The sequence below is a fragment of the Orbicella faveolata genome, unplaced genomic scaffold (genome assembly GCF_042242905.1).
Source record: "Orbicella faveolata isolate gen_17 unplaced genomic scaffold, um_ofav_v1 contig_25, whole genome shotgun sequence".
Classification (NCBI taxonomy): Eukaryota; Metazoa; Cnidaria; class Anthozoa; order Scleractinia; family Merulinidae; genus Orbicella; species Orbicella faveolata.
In genome coordinates, this window is record NW_028301553.1 from 6,701,539 (window position 1) to 6,728,967 (window position 27,429).

Sequence of the window (27,429 nt, forward strand, 5' to 3'; positions counted from 1 at the left end):
ACCAAAATATTCCAAAACGACCAAAAATGCCTTTGATAGTTAACACTGTCTTGTTTGACTAAACTCGTCCCCAGCGCTCCCCGATGTTAAGATATCGATTTCGAAACATTTTGTGACAAGTTTGCCATGCTTAAATGCTGAATGAGCGAAAGTAAATCGATATTAAGTGGAAACATCATCGGATCTTCCTCGTCAATCTTCGGCAATCTTCGGAAATTTTCGAAAAAATTCGGAAAATGTTCGGAGACATTCGTACGACCTTCGGACAACATTTTGCAAATCTTTTGAAATCTTCGGAAAATCTTCAAAAACATCGTAATTAGTAGGTTTTTGTTATAATAAACAGAATATTACATGGTTGCTTGGAGATATGAAATTTATCTCTGCTAAAGACTTCATATCTTGCTGCTGAAGGAGTTCTTTTTAAAGGGGCTGACGTTGACGATCCTGACTGCAAGCAGGCCTTCGACATTTCATAACGTAATAATAAATTAAATATGAGACATACTCATCCTTCTAATTTACCTTATTGATGTACCGAACAAGTGCCTATTCCTACTTAAAAATATATTTCTCTGAATGCATTTCGTTCTCGAGGAGAATGTGCTTAATGTAATTGTCTAAACCAGGATGACTAAAACAGGTGGAGCTCACTGACTTCGACACTGTTAAGGCACAAGTGTCTCTCCCTTTACATCAAGAACTTATCAAGACCCACAATTCTTAACGATAACCTATCTCTGAATATATTTCCTTATCGAAGAGAAAGTGCTTAATGTAATTACCAAAACAGGTGAAGCTCACTGACTTCGACACTGTTAAGGCACAAGTGTCTCTCCCTTTACATCAAAAATTTATCAAGACCCACAATTATAAAACGATAACCTAACATATATTTGAGTTCATTTCCTTATCGAATAGAAAGTGCTTAATGTAATTACCAAAACAGGTGAAGCTCACTGACTTCGACACTGTTAAGGCACAAGTGTCTCTCCCTTTATATCGAAAACTTTTCAAGACCCACAATTATAAAACGATAACCTGACATATCTCTGAATGTATTTCCTTATCGAAGAGAAAGTGCTTAATGTAATTACCAAAACAGGTGAAGCTCACTGACTTTGACACTGTTAAGGCACAAGTGTCTCTCCCTTTACATATAAAAAACTATAACAAAACAAGAACAACGACTATAAAAAGATTTCCTAACATATCTCTGAATGCATTTCAATGTTGAGGCGACATAGCGTAATATAATTACCAAGACAGGTGATGCTCACTGACTTCGACACTGTTAAGGCACAAGTGTCTCTCCCTTTACATATAAAAAAACTATAACAAAACAAGAACAACGACTATAAAAAGATTTCCTAACATATCTCTAAATGCATTTCAATGTTGAGGCGACATAGCGTAATATAATTACCAAAACAGGTGATGCTCACTGACTTCGACACTGTTAAGGCACAAGTGTCTCTCCCTTTACATATAAAAAACTATAACAAAACAAGAACAACGACTATAAAAAGATTTCCTAACATATCTCTGAATGCATTTCAATGTTGAGGCGACATAGCGTAATATAATTACCAAAACAGGTGATGCTCACTGACTTTGACACTGTTAAGGCACAAGTGTCTCTCCCTTTACATATAAAAAAACTATAACAAAACAAGAACAACGACTATAAAAAGATTTCCTAACATATCTCTGAATGCATTTCAATGTTGAGGCGACATAGCGTAATATAATTACCAAGACAGGTGATGCTCACTGACTTTGACACTGTTAAGGCACAAGTGTCTCTCCCTTTACATATAAAAAAACTATAACAAAACAAGAACAACGACTATAAAAAGATTTCCTAACATATCTCTGAATGCATTTCAATGTTGAGGCGACATAGCGTAATATAATTACCAAAACAGGTGAAGCTCACTGACTTTGACACTGTTAAGGCACAAGTGTCTCTCCCTTTACATATAAAAAACTATAACAAAACAAGAACAACGACTATAAAAAGATTTCCTAACATATCTCTGAATGCATTTCAATGTTGAGGCGACATAGCGTAATATAATTACCAAGACAGGTGATGCTCACTGACTTTGACACTGTTAAGGCACAAGTGTCTCTCCCTTTACATATAAAAAAACTATAACAAAACAAGAACAACGACTATAAAAAGATTTCCTAACATATCTCTGAATGCATTTCAATGTTGAGGCGACATAGCGTAATATAATTACCAAAACAGGTGAAGCTCACTGACTTTGACACTGTTAAGGCACAAGTGTCTCTCCCTTTACATATAAAAAACTATAACAAAACAAGAACAACGACTATAAAAAGATTTCCTAACATATCTCTGAATGCATTTCAATGTTGAGGCGACATAGCGTAATATAATTACCAAAACAGGTGATGCTCACTGACTTTGACACTGTTAAGGCACAAGTGTCTCTCCCTTTACATATAAAAAACTATAACAAAACAAGAACAACGACTATAAAAAGATTTCCTAACATATCTCTAAATGCATTTCAATGTTGAGGCGACATAGCGTAATATAATTACCAAAACAGGTGATGCTCACTGACTTTGACACTGTTAAGGCACAAGTGTCTCTCCCTTTACATATAAAAAACTATAACAAAACAAGAACAACGACTATAAAAAGATTTCCTAACATATCTCTGAATGCATTTCAATGTTGAGGCGACATAGCGTAATATAATTACCAAAACAGGTGAAGCTCACTGACTTTGACACTGTTAAGGCACAAGTGTCTCTCCCTTTACATATAAAAAAACTATAACAAAACAAGAACAACGACTATAAAAAGATTTCCTAACATATCTCTGAATGCATTTCAATGTTGAGGCGACATAGCGTAATATAATTACCAAAACAGGTGAAGCTCACTGACTTTGACACTGTTAAGGCACAAGTGTCTCTCCCTTTACATATAAAAAACTATAACAAAACAAGAACAACGACTATAAAAAGATTTCCTAACATATCTCTGAATGCATTTCAATGTTGAGGCGACATAGCGTAATATAATTACCAAGACAGGTGATGCTCACTGACTTTGACACTGTTAAGGCACAAGTGTCTCTCCCTTTACATATAAAAAAACTATAACAAAACAAGAACAACGACTATAAAAAGATTTCCTAACATATCTCTGAATGCATTTCAATGTTGAGGCGACATAGCGTAATATAATTACCAAAACAGGTGAAGCTCACTGACTTTGACACTGTTAAGGCACAAGTGTCTCTCCCTTTACATATAAAAAACTATAACAAAACAAGAACAACGACTATAAAAAGATTTCCTAACATATCTCTGAATGCATTTCAATGTTGAGGCGACATAGCGTAATATAATTACCAAAACAGGTGATGCTCACTGACTTTGACACTGTTAAGGCACAAGTGTCTCTCCCTTTACATATAAAAAACTATAACAAAACAAGAACAACGACTATAAAAAGATTTCCTAACATATCTCTAAATGCATTTCAATGTTGAGGCGACATAGCGTAATATAATTACCAAAACAGGTGATGCTCACTGACTTTGACACTGTTAAGGCACAAGTGTCTCTCCCTTTACATATAAAAAACTATAACAAAACAAGAACAACGACTATAAAAAGATTTCCTAACATATCTCTGAATGCATTTCAATGTTGAGGCGACATAGCGTAATATAATTACCAAAACAGGTGAAGCTCACTGACTTTGACACTGTTAAGGCACAAGTGTCTCTCCCTTTACATATAAAAAAACTATAACAAAACAAGAACAACGACTATAAAAAGATTTCCTAACATATCTCTGAATGCATTTCAATGTTGAGGCGACATAGCGTAATATAATTACCAAAACAGGTGATGCTCACTGACTTTGACACTGTTAAGGCACGAGTTAATGTTATCATGTTCGAAAATACCACACTAAGTTACTTTTCATCATGTTCAACTTGTAACCCTTTCGCTACAAAGCTGTTGTGGCTCCCTTCAGGTAAGAATGTAAGTGTTCTTGCTGGCACGATTATGGCAGAGAATGAGAAACGCTGATCGAACTCTGAGACACTTTGTGAGATAATGGAGATACACATTCACCGCGTATTTCACAACATTTCCTGTCTTCTTGTCCGTCCGTTCACGAATTCCAACTGTCTTGACCAACACGATGTCAGCCTTGTGAAATGCGACCTTGCACTGTTCACACCTTTGCACGTTTTTTGGACAAAGTTTATGGTCATTTCTACAAACTAGCTCGTACTGCTGCCCAGAAATTCTGTCTGGATCCAGTAATTGCAGGTTTGGAGCGTCCTTCTTTGGTTTTACCTAAACAATGAAACACAAAGAAAAACAAAAACAAAAGACATTGAGACCATCAATAATGGAATGAGTCACCTTAGCTCCACAATATAACTGTTGCAATATTTCAATAAATAGTATGTGACTGTAGTTATTAAAATTTCGCTTTTATTTTATTAATCAAGTTGATGAAACAAAACACGGTCGACTGAGACACATTGATGTTTTCTCCAGTTTCAACAACCTGTAAAACTCGGAATTTGGTCCGTTTTCACAGAATCACACTTTAACTTGACAGCGTTACTAACTTTATGATTGCTTTCTATCTAAAGGGGTACTATCAATAGCATTACGTTTTTATGTCTACGTCGTATCTAAATATTTACCGTCCATTCGGCTTCTTTGCCAACTTTAGAGATGACCAACGGTGAAACAGCTACCTTCTTGCAAGGTGGCGGTGAAATGCGGTCCGTAAATAATTCCGGTTCAGGTAACTGCGTTCTTCTTTTCGTCGCATTTGGAGTCACTTTCAGACCAGCAGACTTCGCCTTGACGTAGGTGTCATGCGAGCGTGGTACAAAGGCTCTGAAAGCTTCCAGATGTTGAGCCTGCCTTGCTAGGCCCCATCTGTTCCACGTTACGGGATCTACTTGAAAACGGTCATATCCGGCAGCAAGACGGTACTTTCCGAGACCTTGTATAGCCCTCTCTTCTTCCAAGTAGAAGTCCTCTGCCCACGTGACCAGTTGGGAAGTAACGGCTGCCACCTCTTTAGGGACATCCTCTTCGGCCATTCTCTTCTTTTGAAGCTTGTGCTTTAATTCGAGCCCATTTGTGTATAATCTGCCTTCAATGCTCAGACTTTCCCTTGCTGAGAGAACGAGGCAATCTTTGAACAGCTTCGATCGGTTGCTGTTGAACCAATGGTGGAAACCAGGGGTTATTTCTTCCCACACAGGCTTTAAACTTTCCAGTTTAGCGTCAAAATCGCATTCGTCCTCAGCGTCTGCTAAACCATTCTGTAGAAGAACATCATCTTGCGTTCCGTATATATCAGCCATCACCCTTGACTGAGACCGTTGGTTACACCCAAGAGATTTGAGCTTTTGGAGATCGCGCTCTTGCATATGCTGAGTGCACCAAAGCTTCTTGGCATCTGTAAAAATGTCACATAGTCCTTGTGATAGTGCTTTATCTAAGTCGTGGCCAATCTTTTTAATTCCGAACAGCTCTGGCTTCTTAATCACAAGCTCGCCAGCAAATCTTTGATAACATTCCCTGGTTTTGCGAAAGTGCCAAAAGCTGGGCCCAGGGAACTCTGGGTTTTTACCATTCAAATTAGTGAGGGCTTCATTTGTGTAAGTCGTGTCAGTGAGCCACAGCCCTTCGACAAGTTCGAATGTTGTGTCTACACGGAGTATCGCATTGCCATTTACGCAGAAGCGTTGTAAGTCATTGATCGTGTTGGGGAGACTATTGAAAGCAATGTAACTTTCTTTCGTGAATGTTACACTTTGGAAGAGAGAAACGGTTTGTAGGCAGGAAATCATCTCCTCTGCTTCACTTTTGAATTTTTTCTTGCCACTGGAACAAGTTGAAGTTTCTTTCGCCTTTAACGATAGCTTTCTGTTGTCAACTAACTTGGGACCAGATATAACTTCGCTAACAGTACCGGCTCCCTTTCTGGCAATGGAATTATAAACTTGCTCCGTCGATAATCCCTTTTCTAGCATATTATCGACCTTGGCGAAAAGACTGGGATCCTTCCTGTAGTATTGACTACTGGTGGGTTTGGTGGCGTTTCCGTGCCGAGGAAGCTTAAAGTGTTGTTCCACCCCATCTGCCCATTTATACATTACAACATAAAAGGGCCTTGGTTCTTTTTCTGTATAAGCTTTAACTGTGGTAATCGATCGAGAGAAATCAGGATTGTGCTTACTTGTGTGGTACTCCCGTCTAAGCTCGTATATTTCGTCTTCTGGAACGTTTTGTCTCTTGTATCCTTTCGAGGTTCTGATGTTGACGTACCATTCGCCATTTTCATCCTTGTGGGATGTGCGCGACCCCTCCGCGTTGTACATATAGAACTTTGTAGCGGAGCTTTTGGAGATATATGACCCATTGTCATCTGCTTTGGCAGATGATATCGAAATCTCTCTCATATCCAGCGTGAACATCTTGTTCTCTCGTATTCCGGAAGGCTTCTGTTTGAGGTTGAAGTCTTCGGGATTTTGTAGCAGGATATTAAGAATGCTTTGGTGATCTCCTTCCAGATTTTCTATAGTTTCCTTTTTCTCCCTGTGGAAAGATATTAATCTATATTAATGTATCGAATATTGATCGATATTAATGTAGCTGTCAAATTCTCTGTTCGACGTAAAAGCGTTTTTTAAGGGTAATTTCTTTAAAGACATGATGCAGAAGTAACAATAATAAAATGAATACTGAAAAGAAACTATAAACTACATGCAAGTTGTATTGATGAGAACAAGATGAGAGAATACTCTCCGGTCTACTTTTGGGCTCTTGACAATCCTAAGACAAGATATAACAGAATAATGTTTCTCTTAAGGAATCATGTTTTCAGCAAGTATACAGAACAAACGAGTCTGGGATAGGGTAGGGATAGGGGTAGGAATGGAGATTTTTGGTGTCTAGTCTTATAGGGATGCAAAATAGAAAACGGGAAGCGGAGGGGTCCCAGCGAGTCCCAGCGGCACACCAGAAACCGAACACGTATATAAAAAAAAAACTCTTACTTCCTGGGAAATGTCAAATGACTATTTTTTTTCCTCGTGAATCGTGATTTCCATAGTAGCCGTGAACCGTGATTTTCTAAAACACTTTCTCTTATTTTCCGTGAAATGTCAATATGATATTTTTCGTGAATTGTGAAAGGGCCGTTTTATTTTCAGTGAAACGTGATCTATACCCCCCGTTTACCACCTTCTCAAAATTTTCCTGTTAAATGTAATGACAGTTTGCGCCTTGAAAAGCGAATTCTTAATTTTCAAAATAACATTAAGAACCGCACGCATTAAATAGCGCAGTCTTCCGAGGCTTCTTTCAAACTATTTGACTTGTTCCGCCTGCAAGAGATTAAATTTAATTTGCATATTGTAGCCGCGAAAAGTCATGGGTGTGAAGTTAATTTGACAGCCCGCCTGCTTATCGCTCGTTCAAATAATTCCTCAAATGACTGGATACGCGTGTGAATTTCACAATAAATTGACATGACCCTAGCAAACTGTTTCCCGGTCAGTGCTTCCTCAAAATCGAAAGAAACAGTCTGTATCTTGTGCGTGGAAGGTGTTTCGAACCCGAGTTATCGCCGAAAGCTTTTATTAAAACGGGCCTCACCATGTCGCTAGCTTGCATGAACTGAGAATTTTTCGTTAGTGCGAGGCTGGACAAAGAAAGCTGATCGACTAAATTGTCTGTGAAAACTGTGCTCGTCGAATTTACTTGAAGCCAAGCTTTGTTAGACCCGCGTTTATAGCTTCTCTTACATCTCAACCCATTGCGGTCCCTCGCCGACCAGAAAACTGGTCGGTAAAAAATGGTGCGCTGCAAGCGAGAAAAGTCCGTTTTCCGCCAGATGACCTAACTACCGGAAACGGGCTTTCTAAATCCTGTTTGTTCTTATTTCAGATCACAGCACGATAACGCCCTCTGGTTGCTGTTTCGTAAAGCGGACTCAATTTTTTAACGAAAAAAAAAAACTGTTTCCCTTACCAGTACTTACAATTTTGGCTATAATTTCCGTTACGCTCAGATCAGAAAGATAACTCTCATTGAGCAGAGGTCCCATTTAGCACCTATGTTTACCACACAAATTCTGCGCGACATGTGCGACCTTTGTGTCATGAGTAGACATGTGGTCAAGGAAACCGTACTGGTGTTCTGCCCCAAAGTAGGCCATATCTTCCATGCCAAATGACTTAAATGGGAATTGGTAAAAAAAAAACTCCGATCAAAAAATTTAAATGGAAAAAAATTCAATCAAACCTGAAACACCGGGATCATTTATCATCCATCATTAGTTTCGCAATGGTGCAAAGACGCCTGGTGTGCAGACTTGTAAGGTCCAAATTAGTCAGCTTGTTTCTTAAGCTGATGAAATGTTGCTTTTAGAGCTCGGAGTTGCTGTTTGAAGTAATCATTGGTACAAACCGTACATGAAACGGAATCGAAAAAGAAGATATTTCGCAGACGTGCGCCCCCTCGACCCCCCTGTGGCAGAATGCTGCGACATCGTGGAAAAAGTGCGACCTTTGCCCTATTAAATTAAACTGTGGCGCAACCAGATATTTAACGGTATAAAATTTGTCCCTTGCTAAAATGACCAGCCGTACAAAATGGATAAAACGATTTCTGAGGTTTAGCTTCCAGTTGCTTATATCAAATAAACGTAACTTCATGGCCGGCTTTGAGTCGGTGAAAATCCACGCGTCTCCCACAGTGAAAATGGAAGCAATACCACCTTCATATTCTTGCCCTTACAATCACACAAACAACATTTGAGAATTTCCCTACAAATGAAGTTTTACCTTATGAACAGCACCTCTTTCCTCCAGCTTTGGTGGCCTTGCTGACGATAGATACCGTGGAAGATCTGCAAATACATAAGGGAAGCATGTTTATTTATTGTAATTTGCAAATTGTACTTTGCGAAATCTCTACTTTGCTAAGTGAAAAATCTGTACTTTGAGAAGTGAAAAATTTCATTAATGATTATAGTAAAGATTACAGTTCTAGCCCAAGTCACTCACCATTTTCTGTGTCAGATGAATCAGATGAAATAATGACTTCTACAAAATAAGAAATAGAAATGAATGAAGCAAGCCGTGAGAGGGCTGTTTATCAGCATCAAAGGAGTAGAATTGGCTTTTCTTAAATAAAGTTCTATTTAGCTCAAAGTTACAAGAAAGGTAACAAGCTACAGAGCGGTCATGTGAAAACACAAACATAAAGTATCCGTACTTGAGATATGTTCTTGGTCTTCCTGCGAGGCCGCCATCATCGACTACGCATGCATGCGTGGCAATGATTGGATCTGTATTTTCTCCCAAATTGTAATTGTAACGCAACATTTCGTCACGTGGAGTCACGTGGCTCTTCCCTTTGCGTCAGGAAGTCGTAAAGTCTGAAGTCTCCTCGGGGGACAAGGAGGAGGAGGAAACAGCAGATCACGTGAAAAAACAAATCGCTGGTATGTCTTTGCAGACTCATTTTAAGACAAGGCATTTTCTCAACTAAAATACACTACACTACATTTTCATAGCGTGAATAATTGGAGATACACCCCTCCTCATGCTGACCACCACCCCCCCCCCTCCTCCTTTGAGGCTCACGAAAAAAAATAAGTATAGGAATTCGCTCGACCTCAACAAAATTCCTCCTCGGTTCGTCTTCAGAATACTCCAGGTAAATATCCGAAACCTTCCTAAGTGTTCGGGCTGACATTGGAAAATCTTCGGAAAACTTCGGTTCAACTCCAAAAGTCTTCGAATCAACATCGGAAATTTTCGTTAGTGTTCGGATCAACTTCGAAATTCGTCGGAAGACTTCGGGTCAACTTCGGAAAGAAAAGTAAATAGCAATAGGTTCTCCTAGGGAGTACTGCTCTCGTCCAATCAGAATCCAGTTATTTTGTTTTCCAGTTATTTTATTTTGTCGGGGAGCTCTGGAGATGAGTTTAGTCAACCAAGACAACCCAAGACAGTGTTTAAAAGCTATCAAAGGCGTTTTTGGTCGTTTTGGAATATTTTGGTTCGTTGTGGGTCGTTTTGGATCGTTTTGGGTTCGTTGTGGATCGTTGTGGGCCGTTGTGGATAGTTGTGGGTCGTTTTGGGTCATTTTGGGTCGTTTTGGGTGGTTCCGTGTTTTAGTAGCTACGAGGTATATGTAGGGGATTAATGAGATGTAGGTTGTGTAGGTATATATAGGGGATTAATGAGATGTAGGTTGTGTAGGTATATGTAGGGATTAATGAGATGTAGATTGTGTAGGTATATGTAGGGGATTAATGAGATGTAGATTGTGTAGGTATATGTAGGGGATTAATGAGATGTAGGTTGTGTAGGTATATGTAGGGGATTAATGAGATGTAGATTGTGTAGGTATATGTAGGGGATTAATGAGATGTAGGCTGTGTAGGTATATGTAGGGATTAATGAGATGTAGATTGTGTAGGTATATGTAGGGGATTAATGAGATGTAGATTGTGTAGGTATATGTAGGGGATTAATGAGATGTAGGTTGTGTAGGTATATGTAGGGGATTAATGAGATGTAGGTTGTGTAGGTATATGTAGGGGATTAATGAGATGTAGGCTGTATAGGTATATGTAGGGGATTAATGAGATGTAGGTTGTGTAGGTATATGTAGGGATTAATGAGATCTAGGCTGTGTAGGTATGTGAGGGGGATTAATGAGATGTAGGCTGTGCAGGTATATGAGGGGGATTGATGAGATGTAGGCTGTGTAGGTATATGTTGGAAATTAATACGACGAAAGCTGTGTAGGTATATATGCTTTTTTCATGGGTGATACAGTGTGGATAAAGCCAGGGTTACTTTCTGGAAAAAAAAAAACAACAAAACAAAACAAAAGAAACAGAAGTAATTTGTTAGAATACAATGAGGAATATTTCATACAGAAGTTGAATGTAACTTCAGTTGTTCATAAAAGATTTAAACAATCTGTATCATAGGAACACTCAGGCAATCAGAACAATAAACTTACTTTATAATGCCTGGCATTCCTTCAATAGCAAAGTATAGAATTATAGGTAAGTTGTTAGAAGGTTTAGTAAGTGAAGTATAGAACAAATAATTTACCTTTGCGTTTGAAGGGCTTGAAGACATTTTTGCCTGTGAAAGAAAATCATAATGTAATGTAACTTGCAGTTTAAACTTTTGTTTTTCTTTGTATACATGTACCTTTTGCCATGTTACATACATGCTGGTAAAGAATTGTTTAATTGTCCAGAGATTTTGTATTTTACAATGTAGGAAAACTCATCAGAGTAACAATCAATTAGATTATTCCTATTGTTGTTATTGCTATTATTATACACCAAAAAATAAATATACTATAGAAATTTATGCATATAAGTGAATAGTACATTGAGGACATTTTTTTGTTGTTGTTTAAAGTGATTTTGATGCAGGAATTTCCATTCCATAAATCGAAAACCAACCAATGGAAAAGCTAAAAAATTGTGATGTACGCTACAGAAGATAACTAAATAAGACACTTCTCCAAGTTTTAGGCCTGTGCGTTTCCCCAAACTTCAGAAATTCGTCGTAAATGTTTCCCAGAAATTTACAGAGCCCAGTAAGAAAACGCCATGTTGGTATACATCCGTGTTACACCAATATGGCGGCCGGAATATAGTGTAAACATCTGGAAGTTGCTTTGGCTTTCTAGGCGACTAATTATCAGTACTAAACAAACAAGCATTTACATAAGCACTTTTCCTAATGCTCTAACTTCTAAAAAGGCTCAAAATCATGAGATAAGTATATATTTTTCAACAAACTCGATCGTAACTTTTTGTCACGCAACCTCCATAACCCTGAAATTCAAAATGCTCCGGTTTCCAATCGAAGCACACTAATTGTAAACAGATATAAATATACTGCCTCTTACGCCTGATGAGGATAAAAACACGTCACGTGAAGACGATCTATTGAATTAGAAGTCTTAGAAAAACACATACTTGTAAACATTCTCGAAATCCCGGTGGCGATAGTATCGAACATCTATCAAACAGCTAACTTGTCAAAACGAAGCGCAAGCCGGGTTGGTACATTTCGCTGACCCCTAGTCCATGGACTACCCCGATGGACCTGGTCCATGGACTACTTGAATGGACTACCCATGGACTACCCTAAATGGACCACACTGAAATCTGTGGCAAACATAAATTTAACAAGGCTAGAACCCGAACGAAAGATGTGATCGATCGACAAACACAGTTATGGAACACCTACGATGTAACAGATTTAATCCCCAACTGGACCTTTGCAACAAAATATTACAACTGAAATAGAGGAAATGAGTTACTTTTCTCGTTCCCTGTTATGGCGTAAAGAACTGGCTCACAAGTCAGAGATGAATGCGATTATATATGCCAAATTTCCACTTACCATCTAGCGTCCTTTTCATATTGTGATCGACCGTGAGCGACTCGTGAGCGACTACTGCGCCTGCTAGCTACACTCATTTGGCCAGGAGGAAGAAATACAAGATGGCGGTGTAAGGGTGTATGGGGTTATATGAATGTTATGTGAATATGTTATAATGTAACTATTAAACAAAAGGAAAACTCGCTCGAATCCAATATTTTGTGACAAAGGTCCAGATGTTAAGGTAGGAAACGTTTGAGGATTAAATCGCAACTGTTCTGATCTGATTTTGTTCGGGATCGTTAAATCTGTTAAATCGCAAGTGTTCCGTAATGTGTTTGTCGATCGATCACATCTTTTGTTCGGGTTCTAGCATCGTTAAATTTATGTTTGCCACAAATTTCAGGGTGGTCCATTTAGGGTAGTCCATGGGTAGTCCATTCAAGTAGTCCATGGACCAGGTCCATCGGGGTAGTCCATGGACTAGGGGTCAACGAAATATACCGACCCGCGCAAACCTTGGCCTTGCTTGGTCATGAAGCTGAACTTCATAACTAAAGCTTGGAATTTTGGCTTCTTAGAATACTCAAGTAGTCATTTCCGAGGAATTAAAGCCAAAATACGACCAAGGAAAAATTACAAAATAAATTTGTTCAAATTTCCAGTGCTACACACTAGGTGTTTTACAGAGTGATGAAGCGTTGTAGGCCTGTGGGTCTACTCAGGTGACAGCGTCTTCCTTAATAGTTGCTTCATGGTTAGATTTTAGTTTAAAACTTTAGACGAGTGGCGTTAATGGCTGATAAAATGTGATTTAACTATAACACCGACACATCAATGTTTAACAAAGGAGGATATGTAGCGAATGTTGCACTGATCACAATTTTACTGAGAATTGCAAAGAAATGCAAGCCAACGCGTGTTTTGATGATTGAGTGGTGATATTCATAACATCGTAGTTAGCAACAAAATTTAGTCGAAAGTATGAAAAAAAGCAAGTTGTAAGCCATTATAATTATAAGATGGCTTTAATAAAAACATCGGTATTCACGTACGCCAATTCCCTATCCACCCATCCCACCATCCATGCCATTCGTTATTTTTTAGTCGGGATCATTTGCGGTCCCTATCGGGGATCATTTCCGGTCCGGGATCATTTGCGGTCCAATTTGGGGATCATTTGCGGACCCGTACAGTACTCGTCGATAAGTATCTATTTAATGTCATGTAGTTTATCTTGTAATCTGACTAGGGTTTGGCCTTTCAGATCTGTGTTGCCCCTGGGGCCAACAGGTAAGCTCAGAAGTGAGTGAATGGTTATACCATTTACATTGAATGAAGCTTTTCCAGTAGTTGCTGTCACAGTACAATTATTTCGCAGACGGTTTCTTAATGCATTGATAAGGTAACTTTTGCCTGTTCCAGCAAAGCCATTTATTATCAAATGCAAAGGTGACTGAGGGTCCGGGTTGTTGAAATGGTCTTTCACTATATTGCATGCAAGTGACTGCATGCTACTAAAAGTATTTATATCTACATTGAAGTTTTGTTCTTGACTTTCATAAAACTGTTTTTTGGATTTTATCCAAGAACTCATTTCTAACAGTTGCCGTGGGGTGTATGAATAACTGTAGCTGTGCCAGTCATTTTCCGATGAGGCTTCAAAATTGTTTGTATAAGTTGAGTTAATGAAGTCTGCTAAAACCATCCATTCTTCGCGTTGCTGTTCTGGTTGTACACAATTTTCACTTTGCTGAATATCAGAGAGAGACTGTATGTCTTTCAGCTTTCCATGCCAATCAGGCACGTGTTTTATTGCAAAATTTGTTTGCAAGAAACGTTTCCACTGTAAAATAAATACATCATCGCTGCTTACTTGGTTTTCCCATGCATCATCCTGTTTGTTTTTCCAAGGTTTATATCTTAGCAATTGGTACTTACAGTATAAGCCAAAATTTGTACTTTTTGGATTTGATGAATACGTGGGGAAACTCTTGGTACTACATTGTTTAGTTGATCTACTAATTTTCCATTGACAAGGTTGTATTTCATTGCAAACTGAAGAAAATTTAAATTACGCAAGTCACATTTTACAGTGCCTTGATATTTTTCACGTTGAGCATACACATCAAGCAAACTGTCTGTTGCTGCTCTATCATCAGGTTTTTTTGTTACATTAAGCCTTCGCGAACCATTTAAGTTGATAGGGATTACATTAAAGGACGAGCTTACAAGGTTTAAAAAAAGTAAATGGTGCATTGCTTCTTGTGCAGAAAAATCTCGCTGACCAAGTGCTTTCATCACAGTTTTCTTAATTATGGATGCAGCATTGGCATTTATTTGTGAATTATGCACAATATTACTGAATGCTTGCTTAAGAAGATGCAATCTGGATTCAGTTTTTGCTGCATACTTTCAGCCAAGTACACCACACATGCATGGTAACCTATAACTACTTGAAAGTCACAATTTGCACGCCAGCCTTGAAGTTGAAGGCGCTGGTGGTTGTTAACTCTGTGATCATTTTTTTTGGTAATTACCTGAACTCTGTATTTTGATGTGTTGTCTTTTGAATGAATATGCTCAAAATGCAATGATGTTTTTTCGCAAGTCTCAAATGGAAAGTTAAATCGACATTCTGCTTCTGTTTCATTGTTCTTTTTTCGCAAACAATAACTTGTACTACATCCAGTGTGTCTTTGAACCATTTTCAACAAATCAACATAGTCAGTGTCGTGATATTTTTGTGGTATTCTTGGCAAGGATGAATAGAAGGTTTTATCCACAGGCCATTATCTGGAGGATTTGGGTTACAGGTGGACATTAACCAATCAACATATTGACAGATCTTCTCAGCAGCTATTTTCCCCTCACTCACTATTGTACTGGTAGCATTATCTTTACTATTTTCTGCCAAATAACCACTAAGTGCAGTTTCACTTAACTTGCATAGGCCTGGATCATTACTGAGTTTGGCAACACCAGGGCAATGAATGCTCCCTCTAGACTGATACTCAAATCTGTACCAGTGCCATTTTGCATCAAGTGAATCACATAGCCAGTGCTTGATAAATTGTTTCAAGCGTTCAGTAAAAAACCAATCAACAATGTGAGGATTGTAATAACATTTCGACGTCTCGTTTCAGATAAGCTGTTTCCTTCATCTGTTTTGATTCCAATAAGAGAATGTAATTCCGGCTAATGCATATCTGCTGCTGAAAATGTGTGGGAGGTCCAGCATGTTGAATGATTGCTTTCAAATCCTCTTTTGCTTTGTACCAATAAGCATCTGACCCACTTATGTTAGTAATGTAACGGGACAGCTTTGTCATCAAAAGGTTTGCATTATTATTGTCAACCATTTCTCTTCTTTCTTCCAAAGTCAGATGTTGTTCTCCAGGATTTTGTTTTAAAAATATTCCGGTTTGTTGTAGGATTTGTTTACGCTGAATCATGTTTAAAGCCCAATATGAAAACCTCGGATGATTTGCAAACCGGTAAATCCATTTATTGTCCTTTTTCTCTGCAAATTTAGTAAGGTTTTTTATCTTTTCTCTCAGAGTTATATTTTTTAAAATTGCAGGATTTGTTGGATCTCCTTTACCATCAGGAAACAATGTTGGAAATGCCATTGTGGCTAAAAAGGGAGTGACATACTCATTTAAAGGGCTATTACCCAAATTTGGCGTGTTCATATGTCCCTGTGAAACATTCTGACGAATGAAATCAATTTCTTGTTGCTGGGTGTCATTAACAGGTAGCAACCTGGAATAATCTGTATTACTGTTATAAACAACATCATCTTCATTATAAACAGGACCAACATCTGGTCTGGAAGTTGCTTTATCCTCTAATGAAGTCTCATCTGTTTCTATAGAAAGAATTTCATTGGGAACATCATTCTCTGGTAAAGAATTTAATGCGTGATAATTTAATTCAATGTGTGAATAATGTGGATTATTTTTAACAAGCCAGTGAATTGCATCTGAAACCACTTGCCTTCTCACCGAAAGGTTTTTAACAAAATTTCCTTTTCCTTTAACTTTAACAAGAATTATTGATAAATCTTTAGGCTATCTTGGAAGTGAATGTGCCAATTCACTGACATCTTGAGGAAGATTTATTGTATGTCCTGAATATCCTCTTTGTCCTCCTGGTTTAATATAAATATGCATTATAGGAAGAGTTTTAGCAATAAGCATTTCTTCTATTTGCGTTAAACCAGAAAGTTCACTGGGTACTGGTGAGGGTATCATTAAGTTTTCCTTGGAGAATTTTTTTGGTGACTCCTTTTCCCTTGAGCACCTAGAACACTTATAATTTTGCAGACATTTTGGTGCCACTCTCAATGGCCATGCTTCAAAACAAATTTTGCTTTGGTAAATGGCATAATTATTGGAATTATGGAATTTAGTTATATTTTCTTTTGTCCAGCTCTGTTTGTGAATATCTCCATTTTTTTCTGCATCAAAATTTAGTAAGTATTGTTTTTGTGTAATGGTACAGTTACCCTCTGGCTGATTATTACACGCCTTTTTTACAATATTTTCAGGACTTTGTTCTTGTTTCCTTTTTCTCTGCCTATTATCTCGCCTGTTTTGAAGTCTCTTTTGATGTTGCTCGGGTGATTCTGATAATTTTAATTTAAGATATTTCAAGGCATTCTTATTAATAGTATGAGGTACTGTAGAAACATAATGCAAGTCTTCTATGTAACCAACAAACAATACTCTTTGGTTTTTATTAGCAGGAGGTGGAGTTATTGTAGTGCCTTCTGGGCAAGAAAGTCTTGATTCAATGATATGAATTACACAATAAAGTTGATTGGCTACAGCTTGTATGATAATGTTGTCACACCATGTGCCTGGTGTTGCCATTCTTTTCAAATAACTTTTCGATGAATCCTCGGATATACTCTCTACAAACAACTCAGCATGTTGTTCTAAATAGCTAACACCAGCTTGCCTTACAGCAATATGAAACTCAGAAGTGCCATAATACTGATGTGAAATTGCTCTGAAAAAGCAGTCACCAGAACCACCAACATCCACAGCCTGCAAACCTTTACGACATAGTCTATTAATCATTCGGTCATATGAACTGTTTTCAGCACTTGTACTAGAAGCATTTGTGTCCATTTGAGATGAGTGTCTATTGTCTGGATTCATACCACCAGAAAGTGTTGTAAAAAGTACAAGCCTGGAAGATTTTTTCAATGAAGGCTTTGAAATATTACACCTTAATTTTTGAAATATTCTGTTATGAGCTGGAACATTTTTTACATTTAGCTTTGAACCAAAGTAATAATAGTGCAAACAACTTTCATAGCAGTGTCTTAGAAACCAAGTTTTAAATGTTGTGCAGAAGTAGTTAAAACCGGGTGAGCTAGGACAATTTTTTTGAAAAATAAGTTTAATTTGTTTTCTCTTCTGTCTGTGTTTTAGAAATTGAAACAATTTTTGTTTAGGTATTCTCGAGGGTTCCCTGTCTCTCTTACCACATCGAACTGATTTGGCAAAACGCCCACGCGAGGGTTTCCCGTCTCTTTTATCACATCGTACTGATTTGGCAGAATGATCACGCATTTTTCAGCTAAATCAAACACTTCTGTACCTTTACAGTCGAAGGGTTTGTAGAGGTTTGTTTATATTTGAAATCGCAGCAAGCAAATTAGCTAAACTTTGGCTCGCTTCAACGAGTGACCTGGACTTACATGATTCGCGACAGCTTCGCTGTGCTCGGTAAGATTTTTGCGAAACACCTGGGCTTACACGTGATGAACTGATACACCGTATTTGCTGTGTTTACACCGTGATAGCTCCGTGTTTTATGCAAGGCTTGTATCAATACAGTTGACTTGTTTCGTGGTGAACAAAATGGTTCAGTGGTATAATTGTGGCAAAACTGTGCCAAAATTTCAAAAACAAACTGGTTCTATATTGCGCACGCACGATGAAATGAAAAGCTTCTATTCGCCTTGTACGTGAAAGAAGTCACTGAAGGGCGATTATGCTGTTGAAATATACCTTCTTATACGTTAAGATGATGTTTATAACTAAAAGAACCTTAAACAAAAATTCACTATATATTGTATATAAGCGGTGGTAAAGATTATGCTCATTAAATCCCCTGATGAGTGGGACACCACGAAACAGGCTTGTAGGGACGAACTTGTAGTTTATTTGTGTTTTTCCTCCCACATTATATACTTCGCTCTACTCTGACGTATTGAGCACTGTTTTACGAAAATCAAATTTTGCACTTTTTATATATACATATTGTTTTTTCTACACGCAGTATTTATGATTTAGGGCAATTTTCGACGCAATTTCAAACATTGGCTTAAACGCGTAACGGCTGAAATCATTACGCAATTACCAAGAGCATGTCACGTAAATTGTATACAACGTCTTTACCACCTATGCCTTCATAGTGCCTCTCTCCACCCCGGCAAGGAGTATAAACGAGTACCATTCAGTTTTTTAGGGACTTGAAGTTGATACAGGTACACACAGAGACCCAGTGGGCTAATGGTTGGCTGAGAGGGACCAGTAATCTGAAGGAGTATATTGCATGACGGGAAGAAACGTTAGGCGAGATAGCCCAAAGGGGCCTTTTGATTTTGTTTTGTTGTTATTCTCTCTGAGAGTCAAAATCAATGTGTTTTAAACAGCGGGGAAATGAAGGGTTGTACATATCATTTAGAAAATTCTTGTAGTTAACATCTAGACACGTTTCACGTAACTCCAGCATGGAGAGTAAAGGCTCTTTATTACCCATGATTCCGGTATCAGAGTATTAATTAAAGGATTCTAAATATTTTATTGGCATACGTCATTAAGGTTTCTGTCTCAAATATAATTGAACTAAATCGAAATAGGTGTAAATTGTAAGCACTTCTTTGACATAAAACAACCGGTTCTATGGGCATTGCTATGTAAAAATCTCTACCACAGCCGACTCGTCCCCAGTCGTCTTCATTCAACACGCGGCAGGGCGCAAGGTCAGGAAGGGGTGATCTCACCCTGCACTCCCGCCTCGCCCCGTTCCGCGCTCTGCATGAAGTTGTATGGAAACAACTGGGAACGAGTCAGCTACCACAGTACCGGCAAAATAGAGCGTCAGTTTTTCGTCAGTATAAGACTACATAAGTTTTCGGCGACATGTTAGCGCTGATCAGACTATGACACACGTGACAATCTCTAAAAAAACTTAAGCATTTAAATGGTTTTCAACATCAAGATTTAAAGACACTCACGCAAACTATCTTCTGGAAGCCATACTGTATATTTACAACTGTCATGTTGCTAGCGATAACAACCTTTACACCAATTTACAGCAATTTCACATAAAGCAGTTCTGTAAAATATAAACTGAGGCATTTACACACTTGCGCGATATACATAGTCAGCAAGATACTGGGTTAGGTTAGCTGCAAGGCCTAATCAGTACATTAAAACCTAAAGCCATTAAACTGAACCATTATTGACCGTTTGTGTATGAGAAAGAGGCAAGTTCAGAATCATCAAGTTGGATCCGCCTAAAAATTCAAATTAGTCAATACGGTATTGACTTTAATAGCATCAGAGAGGGAAACCACCAGAAGTACCAATCTCGTTCTACAAAAAAATCCAAATTAGTCAATACTGTATTGACTTTAACAGCATCAGAGAGGGAAGCAGCACCAGAAGCACCAATATTGTTCCACCTCAAATCCAAATTAGTCAATACGGTATTGACTGTAATAGCATCAGCGGGGGAAGCAGCACCAGAATCACCAATATTGTTCTCACTCAAATGCAAATTAGTCAATACTGTATTGACTTTAATAGCATCAGAGAGGGAAGCAGCACCAGAAGCACCAATCTCGTTCTACCAAAAACCCAAATTAGTCAATACGGTATTGACTTTAATAGCATCAGAGAGGGAAGCAGCAACAGAAGCACCAATACCGTTACACCTCAAATCCAAATTAGTCAATACGGTATTGACTTTAATAGCATCAGAGAGGGAAGCAGCACCAGAAGCACCAATCTTGTTCCCACTCAAATCCAAATTACTCAATACGGTATTGACTTTAATAGCATCAGACAGGGAAGCAGCACCAGAAGCACCAATATCGTTCTCACTCAAATCCAAGTTAGTCAATACTGTATTGACTTTAATAGCATCAGAGAGGGAAGCAGCACCAGAAGCACCAATCTCGTTCTACCAAAAACCCAAATTAGTCAATACTGTATTGACTGTAATAGCATCAGCGGGGGAAGCAGCACCAGAATCACCAATATCGTTTATACTCAAATCCAAATTAGTCAATACGGTATTGACTTGAATAGCATCAGAGAGGGAGGCAGCACCAGAATCACCAATATCGTTTATACTCAAATCCAAATTAGTCAATACGGTATTGACTTAAATAGCATCAGAGAGGGAAGCAGCAACAGAAGCACCAATACCGTTACACCTCAAATCCAAATTAGTCAATACGGTATTGACTTTAATAGCATCAGAGAGGGAAGCAGCACCAGAAGCACCAATCTTGTTCCAAGTCAAATCCAAATTAGTCAATACGGTATTGACTTTAATAGCATCAGAGAGGGAAGCTGCACCAGAAGCACCAATATTGTTCCTTCTCAAATGCAAATTAGTCAATACGGTATTGACTTTAATAGCATCAGAGAGGGAAGCTGCACCAGAATCACCAATACCGTTCCCACTCAAATGCAAATTAGTCAATACGGTATTGACTTTAACAGCATCAGAGAGGGAAGCAGCACCAGAAGCACCAATATCGTTCCCACTCAAATCCAAGTTAGTCAATGCGGTATTGACTTTAATAGCATCAGAGAGGGAAGCAGCACCAGAAGCACCAACATTGTTCCAACTCAAATCCAAATTAGTCAATACGGTATTGACTTTAATAGCATCAGAGAGGGAAGCAGCACCAGAAGCACCGATATTGTTCCCACTCAAATCCAAATTAGTCAATACGGTATTGACTTTAATAGCATCAGAGAGGGAAGCAGCACCAGAAGCACCGATATTGTTCTCACTCAAATCCAAATTAGTCAATACGGTATTGACTTTAATAGCATTAGAGAGGGAAGCAGCACCAGAAGCACCAATATTGTTCCAAGTCAAATCCAAATTAGTCAATACGGTATTGACTTTAATAGCATCAGAGAGGGAAGCAGCACCAGAAGCACCAATATTGTTCCACCTCAAATGCAAATTAGTCAATACGGTATTGACTTTAATAGCATTAGAGAGGGAAGCTGCACCAGAAGCACCAATATTGTTCGCACGCAAATCCAAATTAGTCAATACGGTATTGTCTTTAATAGCACCAGAGAGGGAAGCAGCACCAGAAGCACCAATATCGTTCCCAGTCAAATCCAAAGTAGTCAATACGGTATTGACTTTAATAGCATCAGAGAGGGAAGCAGCACCAGAATCACCAATATGGTTCCCACTCAAATCCAAATTAGTCAATACGGTATTGACTTTAATAGCATCAGAAAGTAAACCAGCATCAGAATCCTCCGGAATCTCTATAGGCAAATGAGTCAAAGAGGTATTTACAGTAAGAGCCTCACAGAAATACTCAAAGTACAACGGTGCATCAAACGCTATTGCATCATATAACCCTAAAGCCGTAATCTGGAGGTGGGCACCAAAAGTATGCAACAATTGCGATTGAAGGTTTTCCTTATGGGTTGCGCACTCCTCTACACAGTCAAACGCGAATTTCAGATTCCTACTTATTTGACGTTCGCCGTTTATGTGTGCGGCGATGCTTTTTACAAGACCCACTGCGGTTTCTTCGCATCGTGAGACAACAATTCCACTCATGAACAAAAACGCTTGGTTCAGTTCATCTAAATATCTCTCATCAGTTACTACTGTGTCACAGTCAACTTCTCCGCTGAGAATCTTCGAAGCGAGATAGAAACCACTAAAGAATTCTTGAAAACTCTTGTGCATAAATCCGTAACGCACACAACGTCTTCTTCGACTACCTAGACTGACTTGGACTGATAAAAATCCGAACTTAGCTAAAAGACTTAAAACAGTCGAACTGCAATCAAGTCTGCTTTCTTCAATATATAGCTGTCCTTCACACAGAGATTTGAACGCCATATGTCCCAGATGTATCAGCTCTTTCTCGTAAACTTTGATCAGGTCGTCGTTGGTACTCGGCAATTGGTTCTTCTCTTCATATCTTCTCAAAACACAAAGTACAATTTCAATGTACAATTGAGTCCTGCCCGTCGGAAAAGAACCCTGGAAATCCTCGCAAAGAAGACAAAGTAAAGTGGTGTTCAAAGGATTTGCCATCATTTCACGTAAGTCTTTAGATCCTGACCTAAGTAGTTTTAGGAGTTTGTAAGCCAAAGGTCTGTTGTTTTTAAAATACTTGAAGATGAAGCTTTCTGCATCTTTCGTAGTGAATCCCACAATTTCCCACAGGGTATCACAGAACCGCCTAAATTTCATTCCAACTTCATGTCTAGATGTAAAAACGATGTGACACTTAGAGAACTCTCTACCTTGAACAAGTTTTAAGTACATGGCCAGTTTACCAGGATCATCCACTTCATCTAAACCATCAAGTACCAATAAAACTTTGGACTGATTTTCACGGATGAATTTGAAAATGTTTTCTTTGGATTCTTTGTTAATATCTTCGGGGAGAATTTGTTCTTCGATAGCCTCCCAGATGTTAGTTTCGATATCATGGCATCTAAGCAGTAGCAGCAATTCGATTTCTGGAAAAGACTCGTCCCATTCTTCCTGTCCATTTGCCCAGTCATACGCCAGCTTTTGACAGTAAGTTGTCTTTCCCATGCCAGGATCTCCTTCAATCAAAACAGTGCGTGGCTTCTGAGATCCTTCATGGGCTTTGAAGATAGCTGTCATGTTGGTGATTTCTTCAGCCAGTGTTCCTCTTGCTTTTTCTTTGTTCAAAAACCTGAGCCTGGTGAAAATCTCATCCAGATGAAAGCTGAAATCTTCACACCAAGGTACTGGCAGGACACTTCCTTCACGAGTTTTGTAGAGCTGGCGGATTCTTTCTATCTCATTTGCTGGATAAGGCATGCCTAGAAAAAGAGAAAACGACAATAAATCAGATAAGAAAATACGCTTTTTATGTTAAACAAGCTAAGAAATATATATTACTTCGGTTTCACATGAGAGGCAAAAATTATAATTTGCAATTATGTTTACCATGCATAAGATATCAGGAATGTCTATGATGTCGACTTGCTTGATCTCTTTTTTGGCACTTGATAAATAAAGGTTTTCCAATTCTATAGGATCATTGTCGTATCGGAATATTCAGGCACTGCGTTCTAACAGCAAAGACCGCTTTCACTTTCAGCACCACTGAAAAGCTACCGTATGACATAAGCGTAACAAACTTACCTGTTGCAATGTACTAAATAAATGTTATGAATAAAATGTTGACAAAACGTCCTTCTCCAGAAGAATCACAGAAACAAAATGTAAAAGGTATACATTTGAAATTTTCAAAGTAGAGGGAGCCAGAGTAAAAAAGTCGAATATGCCGCTATTAATAATAGGTCAAAAGACAATACTATTCTCCTCTTTCAAAACAGTTGCAAATAACTTGGTGCTGATCAAATTGTGTTTAGTCTTGGAAAAATGCAAGTTAAACTAAAGCAAAACATTTTAAGCCTTTGACTTCGGTGATTTATTTTACCTCAAAACGGAAATTGGACGCTGCACATAGCTATATGTAACTTTTCCTCCCCAGGGGGATGGAATTGGGCGCTGTTATCGCGAGTAATTGCAGCTGAGCACGCAAAGGGTGAGCACGCAAAAATCTCTCTTGAACGAGGCAATTATTTCAATGTTTTGTTGGAAGGTGCGCACATAGGGAAATTTGTTAAAATTTTCTTTGAGTTCTGCATGTTCTTTTTGGCTTACTCTTTTTAGCAGTTTTGTTGAAATGTACCCTTTTTTTTGCTCGTTGGGAAAGTTCCCGTCCTCACAGCTGGGAAAGTGATTATTTCACGGAATGGCGTCCATGAAGAGAAAGGCCCTGTTTTTCCCCCATTTTCAGGGCATAAATTCCAATGTTGACTTCCTGTATTTCATTGTTTTCTTTGTTCAACTTTCAAATATTCAGTAAAAAGGCATTTATGGAATAAGGAGTCGCACTGTATCAGCAGAACGGAATACTGACAAGAGTCGGTTCTGACGTGACTATTCCATTTGTAACTATTGTCAAATCAGAACTCACCCACATCTCCAGAAGATTCCGCCGCACTATCCAGCTCATTCATTTTGTCCTTGATGCAGTCCTCGTTCTTTTTCCACTGCATCAGGAGCTCCTTGTAATGTTCCTCGGTGATAGGGTCCGTTTTCGGATGCATGATTTTGTCCATGGCATCACCATAACCAGCTCCTCCTAATCTCACCAGCGTTTCCCGGATGTTCTCGCAGTAGTTAACAAATACTGCATCACTAACACGGGCTTTGTCTGCATGGTCAAGCACAGTATTCATGAAATACCTCACACGGGCTATGTCAGCCTCGCGACTGGTGTCTGCTGTATGAGGAGGTGCGTCCCAGCCAGCTGTTGGTGGAGTCAACTTACAAACTGTCCTTAACAGAACCATAAGAAGTGTAGGGTCAAAGTCTTTGGATGCCACCGAGGAAGCGCGATCAGGATACAGTTGACCCCATTGCTTTGAAGTGAGGATTCTTTGATTTCGAAGTGACCGCAGTGTGTCATGATTTTGATAGTCTTTCAAGTGTTTCCGAAGGTTTTGTGGTAGAATGATTCTGTCAAATGTTTCCCTCAGGACTCCTGAACCCACAGTGACCAGAATCTGACACAACTGAGCATAATTGGATTCTTCTTTCGTGGAGGTTAATTTGGGAGTAGTGCCTACAACAGTTCATATAAAAGCACTTGATGAGTCACCTCTTACAATCTACCTCCCGAGGACGTTATTTAATGCTTTGTTACCATGGTCCTAAAAGCCAGGCAATTCTGAATTTCGGGGAAAGACACTGGAGTCATGGCACACGGCCAAAACTGCTGAGGCTGACAATAATTCATGCCCACTCCTGAGACAATATAACATTCTTTTAAACAAACATTAATTTGAGCGCTTTTTGCATTCTTCCGAACATTCTTTTTACGTGCGTATTTAATCTATGCGAATTACTCTCTATATTCTATACTCTATATTCTATATGTTCGTTTAACTTGGTCATTTGCTCTACTTGTTTTCAGATTTGCTGAGTAGTCTAATCGGTAAGTACATAAATTTGGTTTTCGTTTTCCGACACTCAATTGAAAACCGCTCTAACTTGTTGCACTCATTATTTGATCCTAACTCTCCTTGCGGTCTCGTGTACCACTAAATACCAAGAACCTTGGTGAAGTTCATCGTCTTTAAAATTTTCGTTATTGGTATTAATAAAGATAGTAAGCCTCCGTATTATGGAAGCGTCCGTATTGTAGACGTGTACGAACTGTCTACGAATGTATGAATTCTGGATTTTTGAGTTCAAATTAACTGTCTGTGATATAGATGTTCCCGTAAGAACACGTTGGAGACAGTAGGTGTATAAAAATTTTCGTATACTTACAACATCCTGCAAAGTTACATAACATGATTTATTTATAAATCTGTTGCTGCCGATTCAGATCTGCTATTTACCTGGATGGTCCTCGCCAAGCATCCTCTTGGTACCCTGGGTACTAGAAGCAGATAAAACTGCAGGAGATTTGTGTTTTCGTCTTTGAGTTGAACATTTAACAAAATTGGTTTGACCTGCACATAGAAAGGTATTTTGAATTAAACAAAAGATTAGCCTGAAAGTTTGCATTTTTAAAAACCATCAGTTCTTCCTGGTATGCCGATTAACACTAATACAATATTAAAAGTTAAATGAACATGCAAAAGTGCTCCTCACTACAGTTTTTTTTAGAGGTGAAGTCGAAAAATGTAAACATAACGGCTTTACTGAAACATTACACAACTGAAATCAAATCACTCTTACATCGGTCAGTCACCCAACGTTCATACCAGACGAAATACTTGTACTGCTGATATCAAAGATGTCTTATTTGTGGCGACTTGAAAGAAATTTATTAAAACTAAAGCTTAAACCGACTATTTTAAAAAGGTTTTTTTATCATCTCCATCTAAAGTTATCTTCTTGAAACCCTGTTATAATACCATGTCAAAGGAAAGTGAAAATCATGTTTCCTTATAGCTACACTATCACATCGCACCACAGGTGTGATCTGAATTTCGGGTTCAACAAAATTGGGAAAATTCCTGCTATTGAGCTAAAACAGCAAACTAATTGAGAGCCACTTGTCAATTACGTTAAAATCGAGAGAACAAATTTTTTATGTTGGTTTTACTGGATTATCAAATCCTTGCAACTTACCTTGTCTGGGTTGCAGACTAACGTAATGTTTCTCGTGGATGTGTCCCAAAACAAGCAGGCTGGTGTTGCCAACAACATGATCTGGATTGATAATTAAATCACAGTCAAGACTGCTGATTACACGAATAGGAGCTTTGTAGCAGCTTGCTGCGGCACGGAGAACCAAGTGATCGCCCCATGTGCCATCCTTTTCCATGCTTTTCAAGTAATCAGCCCAAGATGGGTATCCATGGACAAAGTTGAACAAATCTGTTCCATCGGTCTTTGAGAGCGAAAAAAGTTTAAAGTTAATTGAATGTACTAAAAGTAGCTGACACTATATGACAGTCGTCCTGGCCTATACCAAAATAAACGGCGTTTGGTTTTCAATATTCTTAACAATAATTCACGTTTTTACGATCGATGGGTATTCAAAACCTAACCCGGTTGTTACTAGATTTATGGAATTATGTTGACACATAGTTTATCTAATAAGGTAACATCTCTCGATTGGGTCAGGGACACAAAGTTCCTACTGATA

At 38.5% G+C, this 27,429-nt stretch overlaps 1 protein-coding gene and 1 pseudogene across 2 annotated transcripts in view; both read right to left on the minus strand.

Annotated features, from left to right (window-relative positions):
- Positions 1 to 4,709: 4,709 nt before the first annotated feature.
- LOC110065447 (uncharacterized) lies at positions 4,710 to 10,968 on the minus strand. The gene is made up of 5 exons (XM_089294171.1): positions 9,319 to 10,968; positions 9,108 to 9,146; positions 8,886 to 8,950; positions 6,802 to 6,870; positions 4,710 to 6,629 (listed from the first exon to the last, which is right to left on the minus strand). Exons 1-5 carry the CDS (start codon positions 9,356 to 9,358, stop codon positions 4,710 to 4,712), a joined length of 2,133 nt encoding a protein of 710 aa, XP_089150297.1. The 5' UTR covers positions 9,359 to 10,968.
- Positions 10,969 to 20,138: 9,170 nt separating this feature from the next.
- LOC149108738 (uncharacterized) overlaps positions 20,139 to 27,429 on the minus strand; it is an 87,020-nt pseudogene continuing 79,729 nt past the window's right edge. The window contains exons 7-10 of the transcript XR_016208486.1: positions 26,910 to 27,171; positions 26,171 to 26,284; positions 24,739 to 25,389; positions 20,139 to 23,572 (exon numbers count right to left, since the gene is read on the minus strand). The product of XR_016208486.1 is annotated as an uncharacterized LOC149108738 (transcript). The remainder of the gene's footprint in view (positions 23,573 to 24,738; positions 25,390 to 26,170; positions 26,285 to 26,909; positions 27,172 to 27,429) is intronic.

What these genes read in the sequence shown, in the direction of transcription:
- LOC110065447 (XM_089294171.1), bottom strand. Translation starts at nt 9,358, where the DNA reads ATGATGGCGGCCTCGCAGGAAGACCAAGAACATATCTCAA. An exon ending in TTCATCTGACACAGAAAATG is followed by an intron (nt 8,951 to 9,107) that starts GTGAGTGACTTG and finishes ATGTATTTGCAG; the next exon opens with ATCTTCCACGGTATCTATCG. An exon ending in AAAGAGGTGCTGTTCATAAG is followed by an intron (nt 6,871 to 8,885) that starts GTAAAACTTCAT and finishes ATCTTGTCTTAG; the next exon opens with GATTGTCAAGAGCCCAAAAG.